Source organism: Notolepis coatsorum (genome assembly GCF_963971535.1).
Source record: "Notolepis coatsorum genome assembly, chromosome: 2".
Lineage (NCBI taxonomy): Eukaryota > Metazoa > Chordata > Actinopteri > Aulopiformes > Paralepididae > Notolepis > Notolepis coatsorum.
Window position 1 is genome coordinate 208,147,579 of NC_140166.1, and position 21,113 is coordinate 208,168,691.

At 42.5% G+C, this 21,113-nt stretch overlaps 1 protein-coding gene across 1 annotated transcript in view; it reads right to left on the reverse strand.

Moving 5' to 3' along the window:
• kdm4b (lysine (K)-specific demethylase 4B) overlaps positions 1–21,113 on the reverse strand; it is a 136,961-nt gene that overhangs the window by 102,134 nt on the left and 13,714 nt on the right. The window contains 1 exon segment of the mRNA XM_084309027.1: positions 2,363–2,829. Within this exon segment, the coding sequence (XP_084165153.1) occupies positions 2,363–2,797 (435 nt within the window). The 5' untranslated portion in view covers positions 2,798–2,829.

Below are 21,113 nucleotides of genomic sequence, written 5' to 3' on the forward strand. Positions count from 1 at the left end.
TTTCTTTGCTTTTGCAATTAAAAGCGAACACTCAAGGGGAGCTCCAGTAGCTCACCACGTACCGCGAGTGCTATTTCAGCGCCGTGGACAACCGCGCTCGCGCGGATCTGGGGCTGAACGCGTTCGAATCCCGGACGGCAGCCGTGCCTTTCCCAGAGTGTCTTTCCCCCCATCTGAACCCTTTCAGCCTGCTTCTGTCGGTCGAACTTGACCAAGTATGAATGCGACGAAAAAGCGATAAACGCAAAAAAAAAAAAAAAAGAACCAGCTGACTGGTCAAAGTAAAAAAAAAAAAAAAAAAAAAAAAAAAAAAAAAAAACGAACACTCAAAGGAGGCTTCGGTAGCCTTCTGTAAATCACTGCCACCCCTGCTCCACGCTACTCTAACATCAACAGGCTTGTTCGCCTTCCTCCGAAAAAAGTCTGGATCCTTCCCAACGGTTTCTGGGTGCTTAGACGCCTGATGTCTCTTCAGCTTGCTGGGCTTCAGGCTGGAGTTTGCCAACTTTTCTCCACAAATCACACACTCAGGTCGTTTGTCTGGTCCCTCAGTGAAGCCCATGGTGATGTAATTTTCGCGATTGCTGTAGGTCCTAACTTTTTTTGCAGATGAGCTGCCGTCATCTCCTTTTCGTTTGTCACACATTTTCGCCTCTGGCGGCTGACTGCAGACGAGCCGAGAAAGTTAACTAGCGTGCTAGGCTAGCTACAGAAAGTCAACTGATTCGCGTTTTAGCGGCTACCCGGTAGCCTACTGTTAACGTTCAAAAATCATGTCTAGATGTTTATTTATTTATCTTTATTTTTTATTGTAGTGGAGAGACTATTCATGCTTCTGATAAAAAAAAATTGAAAAAAAAAAAAAAAAAAAAAGACCTCAAATCATCTGTGGTCTGGCGGACCCCCTGCGCCCCCTGGCGGACCCCCAGGGGGTCCGCAGACCCCAGGTTGGGAATCACTGTACTAGAGCATACATTTGAGCCATCAAAGATATTAAGCAAAAGTGGTTACCTGTGTTGAACTGGTTTAATTATTTTTTAGAAAATAAAAAAATATATACTGGATTACTATTACGACTACTACCACTGCCAATACTACCGATACATCCCTATTGGCAACTTTATATTTAAAATCTTTTTTTAAATAAATAAAAAAAATATTAAATTTTAAAAAGATATTTTCGGTTCATTATAAAACTGTGGCGGGACAAATTAGTCTAGGTAATTAACACTTTGAATGCCCAAAACGACATAACGTGTTATCAGCCCGACGCCTGAATGCCCACCACGACAATTAGCGTGTTATTTTTTTATTAGCGATCTGAATTCATATTTCATCAACCTAGTCTCCCGTTGGTAAACCAGCCCCATCAGGAGCTCAGATGTGAAAAAACCGCCCCCTATCGTCTCCCAGATGGTAATGCACCCTTTTGGAATGGACTCAATGAAAATGGATGAGAAAAGAAAAATCCGGAATCCACATTTTACTTCTCAGGCATGTAACCCGAGCCGATCGGATTCATTGTGGACCATCAGAACAGCGTGGAATATGTGTTTACAGTATGTAGCGTTGGATCAATAAAATCGATCGATTTTTGGAATGGCAATCAGGAATTGGAATGATCTTTTTGGAGAACATCTGATCTGAGGTAAGGAATCTGTTTTACAAGTCTTGGGATAATCAGAGTTGTATTCGCCGAGCTCTCAGCGTTCGCCCTATGTGTGTGTGTGTGTGGGCGATGGCTTTGAGGAAATCAGAGAATCGATTTTTCAGATCGCCTATATAGCGTGCATACGTACACATATACTATCGATAATCTAGCGTTTATTTGAAAAGATTTAAAAATAAATAGGCTGAAAAATTACAACGTTTGTGTATTCTAGAATATTCCAGTACAGGGCGTTTATTATGGAATCTTTTTATTTTCCTTAAACGAGGGCTTTTCAAAATGCTATAAAACGAAAATGAACGATAAAAAAATGTTGACTGGAAAACGAGTCATTGATATTGCATAAGCCTATAACATTCAGTTGGAAGAAAACTATATCTGAGCTTTTGTCAATATTGCATAGCCCTATAAAATGACTGAAAATGCTACCGTTGCTAATCACTTCAGGGAACTTTTAGGACAGTAGTGATAGCTGGAATATGACTGCTTGAGAAATCTTTTATCCATTTATTCTTTAAGAGAATTGCACTACCTCTTCTACCTCATTTTGTATAGTGTTTGGTCTTTATTCTTTTCCTTTTTTTACTGTTATGAAGCACAATCTCAGGAGGCTCATACAGAACCAAGCATTTCTCTAATGTATGTACATGTACCTGTCCATATCACTCTGATGTGTGTGTGTGTGAGTTCTACCTTTGCCAGGCCCGCACGGTGAGCTCCTTGGCTCTCCATGTAGACAACATATTTGCCGAAGTTCTTGAACTCCTCCATGGTGGGCCGGAAGGTCATGATCTTACAGCTGGGGTTCTGAGCACTGGCTGGGGGCGGGGGCGGGACAGGGGGGGGCTCAGAGACCGGAGTCAGACCAGCGGTAGAGTCTGCGTCCTCAGCAGGGGGTGGAGTTAGGTCCGGTGTGGCATCCGTGACCGGGGTCAAGCCTGGCTCAGGGGCTTCAGCTGCTACTGGCTCCAGGGATGGGGTCTCATCTTGGGCTTGGTCGAGGGCTGGATCGGGAGCTGGGGTTGGTTCTGGGGGAGGGTCAGGGGTAGAGGAAGGGGGAGAGCCAAGTGCTGGCTCAGGAGCCAGCATAGTGTCCATGGGGGTGTCCTGAGGTGTGTCAGTTGCCATTAGGAAGTCCAGAGATATGTCTGCAGGTAAACCTGGGAGGGGGAGGAAAGAGGTGATAAATCACATGTAATGAAATATAATCACAGTAATACAAAGCATGTTAGCTAGTGGTGGTAATAGAAAACTGGTCAAAATGGATTTTTAACTTGCATATAGTATTGGCTGTTAAAGAGGCACTGTAGAGCTCCTTCAGGTTGTAGGTTTAGACCATACTGATCTGAGTTTTAGCCCGTTTAACAATCTGCAGATATTTTACCCCTGACCTGATATTTTTTTCTGAGTATAGTTAGTTAGTTCCTGAGCGATTTTTGCTTTGTTTACCTTTTTAAACAAAAATGCTATGTTATGGTGATAAACCATAGAATAAACCTACCCAGAATTATCTCCTGGTTGTGTCAACATACTGTCACAGAAAATCTCTCTCTCGCTCTCTTGAAGGTATTTAAAGTGTGTGTGTGTGACTGTGTGCACACTATATCTCACATACTACGGGGCCAGGCTGATATTGGGTGCACATGCTCACAATCGGCCAACGACAAGTATTTGGGGGTAATTCATTTCCATCTGTGGCCATTTACATACAAACAGTTCTGTAGAAAGTCCTGTTACACCTATTTTAACACAAGTGGGTGATGGCCTAGTATACAGGCAGTAACATTTTATTTAAATTAAAAACACAGCAAAATTATATTTTATATTAGATTCAGATTTATTGTCATACAGCACAACCAGAAACCAGAGTGCAAATGTAACAGTAAAGTGCAATAGCAATATACAATGTACAAGTGATTAACTGGAATTTATATAGATTAGATATATATATATATAAATAACAGCCCCTCCCCCCACTCCTGAGTGTGATTACAAGAGCATTGGGTCTCATTCCCGAATATTTTCCAAAGAGTTCTCTTGGAAGACTTATCTTGGAACCGACTGAGACAGAATCAATGACAAGTTCACTCCGAGTCCCCAACGTGCGGGGAATATGTCTTAAGTGTCTCAAACGGTCACAGCTGTGATATCTGCGTTGGGGAATGGCACAAGTCTGAGACGCGAACACGCGTCCCCGTTCAGGTCATTTGCATACAAAACACCTCCAGAGCTCCTTATAAGGCAACTAATGATGCAGCCGTGTGAAAATGGACGCGGAAGCGCTTTGCGACCCATCAAAATTAGATTAGATTAATGTATTGTCATATATAGTACAGCTCGTGGTACACCTGCCGCAGCGCACGCGCAGTACTGTATAGCCTACGCGCGTAATGAATGAACGCAGTATAGGCTTATTATTCCATTAATGACTTGTTTCATTAGGATAATAATAATACATCTATCTTATATAGCGCTTTTCCAGGTGCTCAAAGACGCTTTACATGGGTAGGAGACAAAACTATGGCAAAACAAAAAAACTGAACAAAAACAGAACAAAAATAATACATAAAATAAAATAAAACTACAGAATTAGAGGTCAAAAGCAAGATTGAAAAGGTGAGTTTTGAGGGCTGATTTAAAAGATGTCAGGGTGTTTGCATCACGGATGTGGCTGGGGAGGGCATTCCAGAGGGAGGGGGCAGCAGCAGCAAAGGCCCTGTCGCCCCAGGTCCGGAGCTTGGTCGTGGTAAGTGTTAGGAGGTTGGCATCTGCAGACCTAAGGCGACGGGTGGGCGTGTGACGGTGGAGGAGGTCGGACAGGTAGGGAGGGGCAAGGTTGTTGAGGGTAGGGCTGGGCGATAAAACGATAACGATAATCATTGCGATAAATTATTTCCTCGAAATAAACATGAAACGTGGTCGCAAAGTTTCGATATCGATTTCCCAAGCTTGGACCAAACAGTGTTCCATTCTATGCATATGATCCAGTGGTGGTAGGTTGCCCCCTGGTGGAATATAATAATCTATGCACTGGGCCGTGTGTACTGCGTAGGAGAAGGTGCGCGGACTGATGACCGTGATGACTACATCAACTCGAGACAAGACATTCAGTTTTGGTGTTTTGAAATCACGCGGCATAATCACAAGAGAAAACATTCATTCAGACTGTGTTGGAACAGTTGTATATAACAAAATGGATTTATATGGATTATGGACTTAGACACATTCATGGAGAATTCAAGCCTGGACCACGACGCTTCTCAAAGGGTTGACTTGGCTCGACACGCGAGTCGCAACGGCTCTCCAATTCGTCTCGTAGTGACCGGCACAGCAAACAAAATGAGTCTATTAATAGCCCGTCCGTCGGCGCCGGCATAAGAAGTTAATTACTGACAGAAATGTATATCGACGATAATTATCGATATCGAGTTATATGAAAATAATTGTATCATTTTATCGCGATAACGTATCCTAATGAAACAAGTAACTAGAATAATATAAGCCTACTGTTGATTCATTAGACACGTAGGCCATACTGGCGCACACAAGACTTGTTATGGAATATGAATGCAGTCTATTTCCACACGATTAGCTTGAGTTCTTATTTATTTATCCACTGTTATTTGCAGTGTTGGTGTACTAGGCTACATAGTGTATTTCAATATCTGTTTTATTGATTAATGTAACATTTTTAAGGAATGCAAGTTATAGCTATATCAAACAAATGTCTGTCCCATTGTACCAATCATGTTGGCTATAACCTGCATTCTTTCAAATAAAACAGATAAAACATATGTAAGAAATACAAATTCCACAGAAGGCATTAAATAATCATTTTCAATAATTTCACAATAATTGCACAATTGTGTTTGAATATCTGAGTAAATAAGTAATTATACATTTGTCAAATAGCTGGTTCAGATATGGTTAATCCAGCTGCCCTGTGATCAGATGAATCCATATTATTTATCTTTCCGACATCAAATGCGTAATTTCTTATCGTACAAATATTGTCATTTATTTTAATGATTAAGTAATTAATTCCAAGGAGGCCTGTAGCGTTGACATGAAGGAATCACTGATTCCTCCCAAATAAAGCCATTACGAACGGAGAACAGTCTGTCAAGTTAATACAAATTTCAATCAGTCAATCAATCATAAGTGTTCTGCCTCCCAGGCAGTTTATATGGTTTTGATTTGCTTTGGCACCACCTGTTGGTCGAACGTGGTATATACAGGAAGTAGGGCCTCATGGTCAAACAGGAAGTGGTATCGCACAGATAAACAGGAAGTGGGACCTGCAGCTCCCTAGTGAGAGATCTCATTATGAACAACATGCTGTTCTTATCCATTGTAATCCTTTGATTTGCCCCATCGTAAGCATTGTCTGTAAGTAATCCTTTATTGTTTGCAAGGTTATCTTTCAGTTTTGAAGCATATTGTAGTCGATGGGATGTTTTTATGTTTGTATTTAATTACTGGTAATACATGGCAATGGCTGATAGTTATGCAACATGTTAGCACAGCATGCCTCAGCAGTATATAGCTTACATTTGTTACAGTATGAACAGGTTTTGTAATTCTGGATTTACATATAATTATTTAGTAAACATACTGTATGTCTATACATTTCTACGTGTACCAGTAACACAATGCATGTTATTGTTTTAGTTTTACTCCTATCCTAGCAACATGTCAACAAGAACTACATTAAACAAGGAAGCTACGTTTGACTCTTGTGTTGCTTATTGAAGAGTTTGGCTGGCCGTCTACCTTTGATTAAAAACATCATTGGGAGGACAGCACAGTAAAAAGACAAGCGACCAGCTGGTGCAATGCCACCCTTCAACAGATCAACCCTCAGCATGTAAAACAGCATGACGGACCCTGCCAGGGAGAGCGGCAGGGCCTCTCGGGTCGGCGCAAGCAGCGACGGCACACCTACATATTCAGCCTACACCACAAGGGCCGAGGCAGCATGTGCAAGGGCAGAGGCAGGACGTGTACGTGCATCATCATTCGCAGTGGAAGAGGCTAAATTAAAATATGAGCTGGCCAAGAGGGAAGTGAGACAAAAATATGAGCTGGCCAAGGCGAGACTGGACGCTGAAGCTTTGGCCATCCAAAGAGAGGCAGCCGCCGCTATAGCAAAGGCAGAGGTATTGGAGGCAGCCGAACAGCAGGGTAGAACACCGCTACGCAAAGACAGGAAGACGTCCTTAAGGAGAGACATTTGACGACCGCACAAGAGCCTATGTAAAACAACAGAATGAGTCACATAAAACCTTGCGTCATGATTAGGGGTGGGAATCACCAGTTTAATCACGATACGATACGATATCGATTCTTTGGACAACGATACGATATTATCCGATATCACACAGTCTGCCACGATACGATATGATTCGATTCAGGTGCCTGCGATCGATATGAGACGATATTATGTGCCCATTTAATACAATCAGTAACATTTAAATCAACAAAAAAAAAGGCAATGGAAATATCATGACATTTTTATTTTTGAGCTCTTCCAGACATTTAAATGAAAAACAATCTATTGTTTTTAATACAAATAGACCTCCTGTTCACTGTTTTTGGTTCATTTCTTTTTTTTCTCGATATTAATATCCTATTCACTGTCACAGAGCTGTATTTTGGCTGGAAAAGCATATTGGGAGTCCCAAGGTACAGTACCGGCCAGATCCTGTTAGTGGGGCTATCCCCGAGAATGCACCCTTCCAGTCCCCACTTCTCTCTGCCTATGGCTCTGGGTTAGCTTGTTAGCTCACGCTAAAGTAACGTTATCTTCGATCTTTAACGCGACGTGGGCATAATGGAGTGACGAGGATTGCAAAGCAGGTTAGATGCATTGGACCCGTTGTGGAATAAAACAGCAGGGACATGTTTTGGGTCACAGAATAGGCACACTAGTCTTGCTCTAGTGACGCTCTAGACGCTACTGCTGTTGATGTTAAACAGAGTTTGAGTTTCACAACACTGGGCGCGGGGCGATGACGTCGCCGTCGCCGGATTTTCAAAATAAGAGTATCGCAATATGAATCGATCTTTTTACGTGGCATCGATCCTATTTGATTATTGATAATAGATCGATATATCGATCTGGATCGATGTATCGTCCCACCCCTAGTCATGATGTCCCCGCCCCTTTGCCTATTCGACCGGATGGCAGTCTAATCGAATGGGGAACTGCACATGGGGATTTGCAACCTAACACCCCTGCCGTCTCAGGACACACCCCCGCTGTCTCAGGACACGCCCCCGCCGTCTCAGGACACGTCCCCGCTGTCTCAGGACACGCCCCCGCCGTCTCAGGACACACCCCTGCTGTCTCAGGACACACCCCTGCTGTCTCAGGACACAGTACACTGTCCAAATACAGCTACAACAAATATATTACACATATATATAAGCATTTATGTATATTTTCCACTACATATCCTCAAGACACTTCCCTGCTGTCTCGGGACACGTCCCTGCTGTCTCGGGACACACCCCTGCCGTCTCAGGACACCCCCCTGCCGTCTCAGGACACCCCCCTGCTGTCTCAGGACACGCCCCTGCGGTCTCCGGACACGCCCCTGCTGTCTCCGGACACGCCCCCGCTGTCTCCGGACACTCCCCTGCCATCTCCGGGCACGCCCCTGCTGTCCCCGGACACTCCCCTGCTGTCTCCGGACACGCCCCTGCTGTCTCCGGACGGCGGGGAGCAACAGAATGGCCTGATCAGTGCACACAATTCCAACTCGGAGAGAGTTACAGAGGACAACCTGGGTTGCAGTGTGTGCCAAACAACTTCTAACGACAACAGGCTTGCCTTATCCATAGAAGATAATGTCACTTTAAATATTATGGTTATTATTATATTATCGGAGACGTACAGGGATGAGAGGAACAGCTGGGGTCCCCCACTACCCTTCAAGATGCCACGAAGACGACTCCCAAACAACCGCAAGCAGGCACTCAATCGCCCTACTTCACTGTGTCGAACCTTTGACAGGAAACCTGGAGATTTCTCAGACAAGGACCTCCACCGAAGCCAATGGAGACAGATGCAAGCCCTTGCCAGCACATTCTGGACCCGCTGGAGACATGAGTACCTCCCGACACTGCAGAGTCGTCGCAAGTGGGTCGAAGATCACTGCAACTTACAGGAAGGCGACGTTGTGCCGTTGAAAGACAGCCAAGCTGCAAGGAACGAGTGGCCTGTGGCACTGGAAATGTCCACCTTCCACTTCCACCTTCCCAAGCCAGGACGGAAAGGTGCGTAAGTAAAGACCACAGCTCAAGGAAGTTCAAAGACATTCCGGAGACCCGTTTCAGAAATCGTTCTTCTTTTGCCAAAAAGGGAACTGAGGTTAAGTTAATGTGTACTATAGCGTACACGTTTAATGCAGGGAGTGTTCTGCCTCCCAGGCAGTTTATATGGTTTTGATTTGCTTTGGCACCACCTGTTGGTCGAACGTGGTATATACAGGAAGTAGGGCCTCATGGTCAAACAGGAAGTGGTATCGCACAGATAAACAGGAAGTGGGACCTGCAGCTCCCTAGTGAGAGATCTCATTATGAACAACATGCTGTTCTTATCTATTGTAATCCTTTGATTTGCCCCATCGTAAGCATTGTCTGTAAGTAATCCTTTATTGTTTGCAAGGTTATCTTTCAGTTTTGAAGCATATTGTTGTCGATGGGATGTTTTTATGTTTGTATTTAATTACTGGTAATTAGGGGTGGGAATCATCAGTTTCATCACGATACGATACGATATCGATTCTTTGGACAACGATACGATATTTGCCGATATCACAAAGTCTGCCACGATACGATACGATACGATTCAATTCAGGTGCCTGCGATCGATATGAGGCGATATTATGTGCCCATTTAACACAATCAGTCACATTTAGATCAACTAAAAAAAGGCTACGGAAATATCAATTGATGTATTTATTTTTGAGCTCTTCCAGACATTTAAATGAAAAACAATCTATTGTTTTTAATACAAATAGACCTCCTGTTCACTTTTGTTTTTATATATTGAGCTTTAACACACACACAGACACAGACACACACAGACACACACACACACAGACACACACACACACACACACAGTCCCCCACAGCCCCCACCCCTCCTCCTTCCAAGTCCCCTCTTCACTCTCCTGTTCTCTCTCACGGTTAGCTGCTTAGCTTTTAAGCAGCCAACGCGACGTTCATTTAGATATTTAACGCGACGTTGGCATAAAGGAATGACGACGATGCAACGCCTGTTATATGCATTTGACCCGTTGCGGGGAAAAAACTGCACAGACTTATATCGGCTCGCAAAATAGACGCTCTGTAGTGCTTTACAGCAGACGCAAACACTGCCTACACGGAGTTTCACAATCCTGGGCGCCGGCGGATATGACTCGCGGGGATTTTCAAAATAAGAGTATCGCAATATGAATCGATCTTTTTACGTTGCGTCGATCCTATTTGATTATTGATAATAGATCGATATATCGATCTGGATCGATGTATTGTCCCACCCCTACTGGTAATACATGCCAATGGCTGATAGTTATGTAACATGTTAGCACAGCATGCCTCAGCAGTATATAGCTTACATTTGTTACAGTATGAACAGGTTTTGTAATTCTGGATTTACATATAATTATTTAGTAAACATACTGTATGTCTATACATTTCTACGTGTACCAGTAACACAATGCATGTTATTGTTTCAGTTTTACTCCTATCCTAGCAACATGTCAACAAGAACTACATTAACACTTTGGTCGCCAGGCTTATATTCTTAAGAGTCTAACCTAAAGAGCTCCTCCTCCTGAGAATTTCCCCCCTTTTTTTTGTTACATAATATAAAATTACAGATTCATACCTTCAAAATAAGCCATCAATTGTCAAATTTGAGACGATAGTTTTCAATCAATGTCCTATCAAACATTCTGGTAAAATCCTAACACCTTTTCAGTATAGGACTTGAAGTAGATCCAAGTTCATTCAGCTATCTGATGAGAGAACTACACTCCCAGAATTCAATGTGATCATTGTCACTAGAACCATTTCACACCTGGAGCAAAGGCCCAGTCATTCCTTTGTTATTCCAGTGAATGGACCCAGCAGGAGGCCTAGCCTGTGTGTGTGTGTGTTTCTGTGTGTGTGTGTGTCTGTGTCTGTATTTACAGTACTGTACCATATCAAAAAAAAATAAGCAAACTAGACTAGATGTAAATGTAATGTGTAAATGTAAATGTGTGTGTGTGTCTGTCTATCTGTGTATGTGTATGTGTGTGTCTGTGAAACATGTCTTGTACTCATTTACCTCACTAAATACAGCAATGTGTAACTGTAGATTTCAAGAGAGAGAGAGAGAGAGCGACATTTATAATAATTATATTAATTAGTTTTTTTACACACGCACACTAATAACTAGGGGTGGGACGATACATCGATCCAGATCGATACATCGATGTAATTATCAACGATCGAATCGGATCGATGCAATGTAATAAGATCGATTCATATCGATACTCTTATTTTGAAAATCCTGTGGCGAGTCTCATATCCGCCCAAGAACAACAGCAGTAGCTCCGTGTGTGTAGACGTTACAGCATAGCATTCTCCCTTTCTGTGTGTGTGCGTGCGTCTTTGGAAAGACCAGATGAGGTCAGAGGAGTTTGATGTTTAAATGTTATTTAAACATAAACAATATAATACATAATAAATGTAGGCCTATCCTATACATGATCATGCAACATCAACAAATTGTTGTAGGAACGGTTTGGGAGAGGGAGGTAGGGAGGGGTTTTAGGTTGTGAGTTTTGAGTTCCAAAAAATGGAGCTTAAAGTTTAAAGCTCAATATATCAAAACGTGGCACTTTACAGTGAACAGGAGGTATATTTGTATTAAAAACAATAGATTGATTTTCCTTTAAATGTCTGGAAGAGCTCAAAAATACAAATGTCAAATGATATTTTCGTTACCTTTTTTTAGTTGATCTAAATGTTACTGATTGTGTTAAATGGGCATATGATATCATCTCATATCGATTGCAGGCACCTGAATCTAATCTAATCGTATTGTATCGTGAGAGACTTTGTGATATCGGCAAATATCGTATCGTTGTCCAAAGAATCGATATCGTATCGTATCATGATGAAACTGGTGATTCCCACCCCTACTAATAACATGATCATAACCAGAGAAAACAAGACCAAAGACAACTGGAATAGAATATCACACAATTTTATTAAAAACACAGAGAATAATAATCAACAAGAAACATCAACTGTATCAATTGTATTGTACAATGAACAACCCTATATATCACTTTTGGATTACAATAGTAATACAAGGTGCCTCATATGATATTTGGCAGAGAGCGCGACCACAATGAATTTAGGCAAAATCTCCAAAAAAATAAAATTATGCACATGTATAAAAAAAAAATAGGTGTCTCCTCATGGTTGTATCTGCCTGTTCTGTATCACACTAAGTGATATGTGAAAAAGCAGTTCCTGTCTGGAATGAGACAGAGGGCCACACCACATTCACCGCACTTCCAGGGGGTCTTCATCTTACAATGTACGCAAAACAGGCGGCCAGCCGTGGCCTTCTGGGATTTATCTGCCTGTTGCGTGATCGCAACAGGTGAATGGTTCCTCGGTAGGCGGTCCACTGGTGCTGTGGGTAGATTGTCCACTGGCACCTGTACAACTGTGATGCCACACAGCTCAGCTACCAGCTCCTGCTGGAAGACCAAGTGGGTCATCGGCTGCACCTGCTGCTCTCTGCAGAGCTCCATGTGAAGAAGGTAGGAGTTAGTGGCGGCAATGTCCAGATAATGATAGAGCAAAGTCCTGTACCATCGCATGGTCTTGTGGTGTGCAGAGTAGTACTGGATGAGTTGGTCAGACAAATCAACGCCTCCCATGTACTTGTTGTACTCCAGGACAGGTGTTGGGCATGCAATGTTCTCAATGGACCAGGTCTCACTGCGCTTGTTTTTTATTCTCCTCAGCAGTTTTTCCAGCGAATGACTCGTGGATTGTGGAGCAAACAGAGACTTCACGTGTGTCCATCCACTTCACAAAGACCAGTGGGCCATCACGTAGCCACCTGATGGTGCCCCTAGCATCCTTCTTTTTGAGAGCATTCACCTCTGTGCGGGGGCATTCTTTTCTGTTCTCTGTATGTTCCACATGCTCCGACACCCAGGCTATGCAGATCCCTGAAAAGCTTTGGACTTGTATAAAAGTTAGAGAGAGAGAAAGAAAGAAAGAATATGTATATGTGGTGTCTACAGTATATATGGTGTCTATACAGTATATGTGGTGTCTACAGTATATGTGGTGTCTACAGTATATGTGGTGTCTACAGTATATGCCTAATGTACTACATTTGTGTTCTATATGCAACAATTCTCTGAGCATTTCCTGGCATTTTTTCAGACTACAACATCAATCCATTCATCTTTCCTTGTGACAATATTGTCTACCACTGTACTAGACTGTACAAGAAATTCCTTCTGTAATGTACTGATTTCTTTTGATTTCTCTGTTTGAGAGAGAGAGAGAGTGTGTGTGTGTGTGTGTGTGTGCAGGGGAGTAGCTGGGGGGGGGGGGGGGGTTAGGATGATTCCAAGGGCCCAGCAAATGCCCCAAATTTTTTTATAGATTGGGGGCCCCACATTTTTTAATAGATTGGGGGGCCCACAAATTGTTTCTTTCATGGGGCCCAGAATCTCCAGCTACGCCCCTGTGAGCGCACCGTTCTACTCTAGAGAGCTGTCATGACCGTGATGCGCGCTTGAATGAACTGCGAGATAACTCATAACTCGTACACACACGCACTCTGTCTGCCATACAGTAGTTTATGTTGTTTTAGCGCGACGTGGGTATATACACGGGCGAGGATGAAAAGCATAAGACTACTTTTAATACATAAATTAACGTTCCGTCGGGTCCTGTGTATTCTCGAGAGAGAATGATAATAATAATAATAATAATGCAGGACCAGATTATATTATCAACGACAGACAGTGAGAAACACACCCCCCCCCCTCTCGCGCTGAAGAATATGCATATTAGATCACTCAGTGATTAACACCTATGCGCTGTTGGTGTGTGCGCGCGTCCATGGATGTGACGCGCGATGTAGTTTTTATCGCAAATGGAGATTATTACAAGCATACCATCTAGCAAGAATTAAACGTATTTACAAGTCGTATTAGGTTTAGCAAGTTGGGGGACCTATACCTTACATGTTAAAGCACTAGAAATGGCAATTTTTCTATTTTTATCGATTTCTGAAAAGATGTCCTTTTTGAGCATTTATAGGGATCGTGTATTACTCAAAGGGGAAAAAAACGTTACAAAAAAAGAGAATCTTTTTGTTCATTCACGTATAGCCTATATGTTTAAGGAAACCAACAAACAGTTATAATCTTACACATACATGTGAACAAATGTTAAAAAAAATTATTCATAAAAATTATTAATCATTTCGAATTTTTTCTTTTATTTCTCATAGCTACAAGTAATCGATTAATCGATTACTCACACCCATCCCTAGTATGCACATGCACAGTATAATATGCATGTAATAAATAGTTTGTTAATAAACTGTTACTTGAACAATTTTCACTGTGCTCCTAAATTTCTTTGTGTGCTCCTAAATTTTTATTTAGATTTTATCTATTTAAATTTTATTTAGGAGCACATGTGCTCCTTGGGAAAAAGGTTAGCGTAGAGCCCTATATATGGAGACATTAACATTACGTTATCAAACATAGGGACGAAGACTGTAAAAAAAAGTGTCTACAATGTTTTATAATCTTTGTTAATTTATCATAAAAATTCAGTGCCCCCGAAATACAAAAAAAGCCCCCGAAAATCAATTAAGGGGGCAAAAAAGCCACGAAAAAAAAAAGTTAATTTCTAACCCTGGTGCATGTGTGCGTGCATCTGTGTGTGCATGTGTGTCTTCCCTCTCCGTCTCCCTCTTGTTATACTTGGGGGAGAGAGAATCTAAAGCTGCAGTTAATGGACTTTGTGGTGATCATCATAGATAGTGTATAAAACAGGTTTATCTCAGGCTATGTAGTCTATTCTACTTCTATGGTTGTGGACTTTAGGCTACTACAGTTGTTTAGGACTTTGCTGTGTAAACATAACGTTGTGCTGATGGGCTGTCATCGGGCAGGGACACTTGAGGCAAACCGGCTACAGCTAGTGTCTGGTGAAGGAGCGCCGCCAGGCAGAGATTTCTGAAATTTGTTTGTGTGTGTAACTAAGGTGTTGAGCACATAGTCAGCCCCCCCCCCCCCCCCCCCCCCCCCCACACTAAAACATTATTCCATACCTGCCAACAGTTTTGCCTGTAATGGTATTTTGCAGTCACTTCTCTTGTTAAATTGTCCACGTTTCAGGTAATTTATTTATAATTAACGAGCTGCATCGCACATTCCTATTAGAATAGCGGTGGTACTAGCAGGAGCTCTGCACCTAGTCCTCCAACAGCCTCCTGCTAGGGTTGGGTACCGGTACTTTTAAGGGTATCGACCGAATTACATCGGTACTACCAAGTACCGATTCACGTTAGATCAATCTGTGCCACATTTCGGTACCTAAGACCCGCCCAGTTCGAAAATAATCGGAATTCCAATGACACGCAATTGTCATTTCATAATAGACACAGACCAGCGCGGACCTTCAATGACACGCAATTGTCATTTCATAATAGACACAGGCCAGTGCAGACCTTCAATGACGCACAATTGTCATTTCATAATGGACACAGACCAGCGTGGATATCTAGCTCTTGCCCTGCATTCACAGCCCTGTGACAACTCCTCTCGCGAGTCACGCTGTTTCAATGTGCAGTGAAAACTCCACGAGCAACGGGTCCAATGCGTCTAACATGGTTTTGCATCCTTGCCATTCCTTTATGCCCACATCGCGGTAAAAACAACAAACGTTAGCTGCTAACGCTAGCTAAGCTAACCCTGGAAACGCTCACACTCCACGACATCAGTTTAGAGTTCCAATAGTGAGGAAGGGGGGGGGGGGGGGGGGCTGAACCCGTTTCTCTCTATACGTTAAAGTAGCCAAACGTTACACTATAAAAACAAACTAGATGGTTGATGATAAAACATTTAACTTCATTAGCTGAAATATTCAAAAATCATTAAGTCTGCTCTTAGGGAACTTTCTGTGTGCGTGTGTGGAAGTCCCATCTCTGGTCTTTGGAAAGACTACCGTAGATGAGGTCAGAGGAGTTTGATAGTATTTACTGAGGATGGTCAGATAATGTTGATATTTAAAAAATACATAATAAATAGGGATGCCCCGATCACGTTTTTTGCCACCGATACTGATCACCGATCGTCGTGAGCCATATCGGCCGATACCGATCCGATAGTTTTTGATTAAATTAAAATTTTAATTTTTTTTATAAAATATATATATTATATAATTAAACTTGTACTTGTATTATCTGCGAGACATCGCCACCACGCAACAAGCTCCACTGTCTGTGTGTACTCTAGTAGCCTCCAGCTACGGCCAGGATTCTCAGGAGCTGCAGCTGGACCCTATACTCGAGTAGCCTGCAGCTACGGCCAGGATTCTCCGGAGCTGCAGCTGGACCCTATTGATCAAATTCAACAACATGCCCTCAGCTCGAATACGCATCGAATGAGTGTTATAAAACATTGATATCAGGAGCTATCTGTGGCTACTGCTGGCCGGCTATATAACGTTGATACAGCGCCTCAGTGAACTATTTAGTTCAGTGGGACATTTCGTTTTGAACAGTGAGCTGGCGTCAGCTAACGTGAGCTAGCGGAGGTATCATACACGTCTCTACTAGACTTGCTGGAGCGTTTGTTGATGTCAGGAGCTATCGGTAGCTGGCCGGCTAGATACCGTTCGGTTAGACAATGCCTCATCATGTATTGGACTGGAAGTGAATGGTTGACTGGGTCATTTTGTAACGGTAGCTAACGTTAGCTCAGGGAGACTCCGTCCTCCCGTCCCACTACTAGACTAGAGTAGACCTGTGTTTACATGCGTGCGGGAGGGGCTGGAGGGAGGAGCAGACGCCGCACCACTGTGTGGGAGTGAGTGTGTGCAGCTCCCGGTGTCTGAGACAGAACTCAGCGAGTGAGATCGGTTTTGACGATCGGCGAAAATAAAGCATTATCACTAGGGATGCGCCGAAGGGAAATTCTTGGCCGAAACAGATACCGAAAATAGAAAACAGTTGGCCGAAAACCGAAAGCCGAAAATGATTCATAGAATAGATTTTTTTTACCAATGTTGTGGAACATTATGATTATGGAAAAATATATGATTATGGCTAAACTTAACTTAAATAATAAATAATCACTATTATGGGTCCATAAAACATTTATTCAGCACTTCTGAATGCATACAGTACATTAATTCCATCTTTTCTCTGGCTGCGCAGCGGACATCTGTGCTCTACCGAGCGCACCTTTCTAGTCCCCAGCTGAATGTGCTCGCTTGACTCGGCACAGTAGACGCGCGACAGACGGACAGAGTCAATGTGAGAAACACAATCCCCCCCCTCTCGCTCTGAATATGCATATTAGATCACTCAGTGATTAACCGCGGCATAGTAAATAAGGATATAAAGCATGTTAAAGACGCATTTATTGGACGCGTTGCGCGCAGAGTTTACATAGAAACAGCGCGACTCCCGACAGCGCGACATCATCACAACAACACGCGAGGTTGTTAGGTTGTTTCTCTTTCGGTGACATATTCGGTGAAAAAACTCTTTCGGCCGAAAGCCGAAAGGCCATTTTTAGCAATTTGCAATTTCGGTGCATCCCTAATTATCACCGATCACGATCGCATATTTATACTGATTATCGGCCGATAACGATCGGTGGCCGATCGATCGGGGCATCCCTAATAATAAATGTATACATGACCATACAACATTAAAAAGAAAATGGTTGTAGGAACAGTTTGGGAGACGGACGTAGGGAGGGGTTTTTGTTTGTGTGGTGTGATAACAATGTGGAAATTGAGAGGATCTCTGTTTAACAGTACTGTATATTTGCATTAGGGCTGCACGATTTTGGGAAATAATCTAATTGCGATCACATGATTTTCAGAAGATCGGGGGGGAAATCGGGAGTAAAAATTAACGTCTTAAACTCATACTGAGGCCTTAGTTTTGGTTTTAAATTACATTCATCATTTATTGTCGCACAGAGCAGAAGAATTTGCCAAAACAAACGCATTTCCTTTGATTTACACCGTCGCATGACAGTGATGCATGCAGAAAATAGCAGACCTACAAGTTCACAACGCGTCGCTCCCGCAACACCGGCAGGTTATGTCCACCTGATGACTCGGAGCAGCTAGACAAAATGTCAGAAGTTTGGAAGCATTTTAAAATTGAAACCGAAGCCAGTCCAATAGCCAGTTGCAATGTTTGCAAGGCGGACGTTCCGCGTGGAGGAAAGAACAGAGCTGCGTTCAACACGACCAATCTAAGGCCATGTCCACACTAAAACGATTTGTCGTTTTAGGCAAAGTATTTGATCGTTTGCATCGTTCTGCCAAACGGAACTGCGTTCTGGCAGCCTGAAGACGGTAATTTACAAGCGATACGCGGCTTCTCCTGAACCAATGATGCTTTGGCCCACCTCTCCCTTACCCCGCATGCGCAAACTCTCAGCCAACGTCACAACAACAAGTAGTTGCATTCGTGGTGCAGAAGCTATTGAGCCTGATCGGGCTTTTTGCGGCAAACTGTTCCATAGCATACCCCTTCAGTTGATCATGACAAATCCTCTCTTACCTTGACTATTAAAAAGCCTCCATAATTTAGTAAATAAAGCTGTAGCCACTAGCCAGCCAGCTAGCATTGATGCCTTCAAAATGCTATCCACATTAGCTAAATAGCTAACCAAGTAAATAAAGTAGGGATGCACCGAATGGGAAATTCTTGGCCGAAACCGAAAATAGAAAACAGTTGGCCGAAAACCGAATGCCGAAAATGATTCATAGAATAGAATTTTTTTTACCAATGTTGTTCAGCTACCTGATTATGGAAAAATATGATTATGGCAAAACTTAACTTAAATAATAAATAATCGCTATTATGGGTCTTTTTGTATCACAAACAGTACTGTATTTGCAAATCTGGTATGTCATAAATGTATAGATGTAGCAGTACTGTCTATCTGTATGTCATGTATGTCATATTATGTCCTGATGAATTGAAAATGGGGGACCCTGATGTAAACAAGACAAAAGTCTTTCTCTGGTCTGCATCCCCTTAACAATTGTGTATTGAGCTGCACTGTATTGTACCCATTCTGCAATCTGTTAATACGTTTTCAATCAATCAGAAAGAGAGAGAGATAGAGAGAGAGAGGTAGATAGATAGATAGAGAGAGAGAAGACATGTGGACATCTGTGCTCTACTGAGCGCACCTTTCTAGTCCCCAGATGAATGTGCTCTCTTGACTTTGGCACAGTATGTATGCTCTTCAGATTATATTATCAACGACAGACAGCGTCAATGTGAGAAACACAACCCCCCCCCCTCTCGCTCTGAAGAATATGCATATTAGATCACTCAGTGATTAACCGCGACGGGCATATAGTAAATAAGGATATAAAGCATTGCGCGTGGAGTTTACATAAAAACAGCGCGACTCCCCCGAGTCCCAAGAGGAGTTTGCACAGGCTGCAGAACGCAGGACTGAAGAGCTCACGTTAAGCATGTAATGACTGAAGCCGCGTTTTGATGACATCATCACAACAACATGCGTTAGGTTACAGGTTGTTTCTGTTTCGGTGATATATTTTCAGTGAAAAAACTCTTTCGGCCGAAAGCCGAAAGGGCATTTTTGGCCATTTTCGGCCGAAAACTTTCGGTGGCCGAAATTTCGGTGCATCCCTAAAATAAAGACAGCGTTTGCTAGTCGAAATGACTGGACACACACAGGGACAAGTTAAACATCAATCAATTAATTTATTCCAACAGGTAGTTTGAGCCGGCGGTCTCTCTCTCTCTCTCCACTCCCGAAGTACGTTGCGCTCTGGAAAAGTAGGTCAGCTCACTTCACTTCTTCTGTTAGGTAGGTAGGAGCAGGTAGGTGCAAACTGTGCGCAAGCGCATGCTCCATTCTTCTTCTCTGCTTTTGGTGTTTTTTTGCGGCAGCGTTTCAGTGTTCTCATTAGGATGCACTAGTTCTTTTTAAACGATTTTGTGTTTACGGAAAACTTTTTTTTAAATAAACGAAACAGACAAATCGTTTTAGTGTGGACATGGCCTAATACGCCACCTGAGAAACAGCCACAAACAACAACAAAGGAATGGGGGAAGCGGCTGGTGCTTTGCCAAACAGCTGTATTGATTGCAATGCCTTGCTTGAATGAAGTTAACGTTCGCCTGGATAACGTCAACATTCGCTTTGTGAGGATTATCGTCCGTATTTCAGACCAAAATGGAGCAAATCATTACGTAAGTCGAACACTGAATGTATACTAATGTGCAAAGTGCAAACAGATTGAAACTTTGAATATTTCTCGTATGAAGCATTCTCAGGGGCTCAGGGTGAATGTAATGTGAGCCACCGCACTCGAGGGGCTATTGAGGCAGAGTTGAGGCAACAATGTCTCGCTTTGCCAGTTTCTGACAAATGCGTCAAATCGGTTACTAATGTGTAGGGATGGGTACCTTTCACATTTGAACCGGTACCTGTGAATCGATACCGGTACCCAACGGTACCTTTTTTCGGTACTTTAGTCTCAAGAAATTTAATTTACCTACTTCAGTCGTAAAAAAAAAATCCAAACTTCAAATAACTACAATTTCGACAGTTTTCGGCTTGTCATTGCTCCGACTGCTTTGTTGTTGAATCAAGTCAAATCCTAGGTAAGCATATATTGTGCGTGTGAACGTTGACATGAAAAAAAAAAAAAAAAAATTATAAAAAATATTTTTTTTTAGGTTTCTCACTTGATTCGATACTCGGTAGTACCGACGTGTTTCGGTTCGGTACCTCAAAAGTACCGAATTCGCTACCCATCCCTACTAATGTGAAAGATCAGATCGGGAAAGATCGGTATTGGCAGATACTCAAAATCACATGCTCGGGAGCAAGAAAATGCGATCGGGACATCCCTATCACAAATGTAACAGTACTGCATATCTGTATGTCATGTATGTCATAAATGTCATGATTAGTTTAGATGATTAGATTAGATTTTTATATCTGTATATTGTGTCAAATGTCATTATGAAATGAAAATGGGGGACCCTTGCCTGATGTAAACAAGACAAGTCTTTCTCTGCTCTGCAACCCCTTAACAATTGTGTGTATTGAGCTGTACCGTACTGTACCCATTCTGCAATCTGTTAATTAAAGTT